The 3,294-nt window shown below is 57.1% G+C and overlaps 1 protein-coding gene across 1 annotated transcript in view; it reads right to left on the bottom strand.

Moving 5' to 3' along the window:
* Positions 1-3,294, bottom strand: part of PODXL (podocalyxin like) — a 192,473-nt gene that overhangs the window by 36,932 nt on the left and 152,247 nt on the right. Inside the window, exon 4 of the mRNA XM_042782630.1 lies at positions 2,831-3,028. Within this exon, the coding sequence (XP_042638564.1) occupies positions 2,831-3,028 (198 nt within the window). The remainder of the gene's footprint in view (positions 1-2,830; positions 3,029-3,294) is intronic.

Genomic DNA, 3,294 nt, shown 5'->3' with positions numbered 1-3,294 from the left:
GGTTTCCAAGGCTGTAATCTTTGTGGAAGCAGACTGCCTCATCTTTCTCCCCGGAGCAGCTGGTGGGTTTGAACCATAGACCTTTTGGTTAGGTAGGTGAATGCTTTAACCACTACACCACAATAGGCAGTGGTATCCAGACCCCACCCAGCAGGAGTCCCCCCGGGACATGGATTCCATAGCAGGAGGCATAGCTGAGGGGCAGCACCCAAGTGTTTACACTGCACACTCCTCTCTCCCATGGCTGGGCCCTGCCCCAGAGTAAACCTCCCCTCCCCAAGAACCCTCTGGGCATGGCCAAGCTCTCCACAGTGAGACTCTGGCCATACTGCCACCTGGTCCACAGACTTCTCACCCTTCCCAGCCTGTCCACACCCTTCCCCTCCTCCGACCCCCCATGTCTTGTTCACTTCTGCCTCAGAGCCCTGTCCTAAGCCCTCCCCCACCCCACCCCCCAGTCTACCCTGCAGACTTTTCTCTCCAGATTTGTGAAGATTCACCTCTGCCCCAAAGCCAACTCACAGCCCCTACAGGGCTGGGGCATAATCTGGTCTCCCTCCACCCAGCAATGCAATCATTCAGCCTCAGCTGTCCTAGGAAAGAGTCTCCCAGGACACATAGCCCCAATCCTTATAAGAAAACCCCACCTAGTCCAGGAAAGATGTAGGCAACTTCCCAGAAGCCCCTGCCCCACTCTCACCACTTTTCACCTGCTCCCTCCCTACACCATGGTTCCTGTGGTTGCCACCCACAACTATTAGCAGAAGCCTGGCTGCCTGAACCCACTGGTCGGGAACTTAGTAAATCACAATAGCTACTAGTTACAAGTACAGATCTCCTCAGCACACCTCCAAGCCTGTTACCTGTGATCTCTAATCCTCAGGTAGTAACCTGCTAGGTAGGTTTGTTAGCATTTCCAGATGGATCTTGCATCTTGTCATTGTCCTTGGTCACGCGGATCTAGGTGTTTGCCACACCAGATTGCTTTTCTCTTGCCTAGAACTTATCTATCACATGATAATGGATCACCAACCCAAACCAAACTCACTGCCATTGAGTCGATTCGAACTCATAGTGACCCCCATTGGGTTTCCAAGGCTGCAAATCTTTACAGAAGCAGACCACCTTCTTCTCTTTCTTCTGTGGAGCGGCTAGTGGAGTTGAACCACTGACTTTCTGGTTAGCAGCCAATGCCTTAACCACTATCATATTAAATCAGCTTTCCTGAGAAGCCAAGGGAACACAGAACCCCAGAGATCTCACAAAAGTGGTCCCAGAAGTCCTTCTACTTTTTTCCCTCTGTCTTCTGGGTCGGGAAAACAAGGCTCAGAGCTGTGAGTTTGGATAAACTCACAACGCACTGACAAGGGCTACACTGTGTTGTCAGGTCTTTAGCTCAAGGTTTGGTAGGTTGAACGCTGGAGGAGCTGCCTGGTCTAGAAGGTACAGTCCCAGGGGACCTGTCTGGGGATGACCCCTTTGTTCCAGAGAGCCACCTAATAAACATGTGCTCTGAAGTTGATCAGATTCCAGCTGTATTGTGGTCCGGCCATCCCCAGTGCCTGCAGGCTGCATGACCATACATTGTGAAGGGCAGAGACAGAGCTGTCCTATGGAATCTCTTTGACGGTGGGAGGTAAGACCCATGGCCAAGGACTAAACACCAAGCTGCACCCCTGAGTCTTTTCCGGCTTCAACATATGAGGGATAATAACAGCAATGCCTGCCTGCTGCTTTCGGTTTTTCAAAGCACCTGCACCCCACCCCATGTTAGTGATTTTCTAACAATAGCATTTTGGGGACTGAGCACCTGGGGCTCAGAGCAGTCAGGTGACTGGCTGGGGTGCCCCAGCTCATGCTGACTGGTGGGAAGACTTCGTGGAAGAGCCCTGGTCTGGGCAGTGCCCAGGTGCCAGGGAGGACAGTCCCCTCCTAGACGCCAGCAGTACACTGGCCTTGGAGCTTTTCCCACAGCTGGCTCAGGGGTGCCTCTGCCTCCCGGCAGGACAGTGGGGTCCCATCACACAGCATTCTCTCCCTGAAGAAAGGGGGGCTCAGCCTCTTGAAGGCCCAAAGCCTTGGGAACCAGCTCTTCCTTCCTGACAATGCCCAGCTCCCCTCTGGGTGGTGACATGAAGCTCCCCGAAAAAGGGTGCAAGCCCACAATGAAGTAAGTCCTGCTGCCCTCAGAGCAGGGTGGGCGTGTGACAAAAACCGAGGTGCCAGACTGCCATCCTCAAGACGGGCTCCCTTGAGCACCACTCCCTCCCACACAACGCAGGCTTCCCGAGTGCTGAGCGGAGACTGCTGTCTCCCCTCCCCGAGATTGTTGTCCAAAACCGCCAGCACCTGCCCAAAGCAGATTCCCTTCCCTTCGCTTTGTCCTCCTGGCCCCGGGGTGGGAGCGCCCCCTCTCCCCTTTTTCTCTGCACAGATACTAGGGCTGCCCAAGTGGGCAAGAGAGTTTTCAAATGCACCTCTCTCGTGGGAAGGAGCCACCCAGTTCCTCGGGGCTTTAGGACACCTGCTCTTAGGTTTGCAGCCGCTGCGTGTCCCCTAAAAGTGAAAGGGTGACGTTTCACCTTCAAAAAGAACATGGGAGATGGCTGCGTCTAAGGCGCAGCCAATCCTTGCTTCATGCGAAGTTCCTATTTGTGCACGGGGGCCGAGGGGACCTCAGCATCCTGGCCAAGCACCCAGAAGGGATCTGTTTCTTTGGGGACGCGGAGGCAAGGGCGCCACTCGGCCTGGTGGTTCTGGGCCTGTGGAAAGTCCCCTGCTCCCACTCCACCTGCCCCAGCAGGGGCTCAGGTGGGCTGCGCCGGCTCACGCTGCTCGGGAAAGCCGCTCGGGGAACGAGTAAGCACGCTGGCCGCGTGGGCCGTAGCTGGAGGCTTGTCACCTGCCTCGGGGACTTCCTTAGGAGCTCCCAGCCTGCGGCTTCGCCTGGAATCAAGGGCTACACAGCACTGCCCCTGTAAATACCCGGGCCTCAACCGTTCCAACACCGCGAAGGCGCTGAGCAGCCCTGGGGTCCCGCGGCAGCGCGGAACCTCGCGGCGTCCCCATCCCTATTTTCTTCGCAAACCTCTTCCGCGCGGGCCCCTCAGCTCTTCCGGCGACTCCGGAGCCCACTCCGCTCGGATGCCGGCGGGGACTCGATCTCGTGGAGTCCTGCGCCTCCCTCGGGTGCAGGGGCGTGCAGGGCTCAAGGGCAGAGCCCCGCGCACCGCCACCACGAGGCGGACGGGTCCCTGGCCTGGCCAGGGGCACAGAGCCGGGGGCCTGGCGGTC

Source organism: Orycteropus afer, unplaced genomic scaffold (assembly GCF_000298275.1).
Source record: "Orycteropus afer afer isolate SDZICR_OR568_19922 unplaced genomic scaffold, OryAfe1.0 scaffold00397, whole genome shotgun sequence".
Lineage (NCBI taxonomy): Eukaryota > Metazoa > Chordata > Mammalia > Tubulidentata > Orycteropodidae > Orycteropus > Orycteropus afer.
Note: the sequence above shows the minus strand (reverse complement) of the source record. Positions and strands in the feature narration are given on the sequence as shown.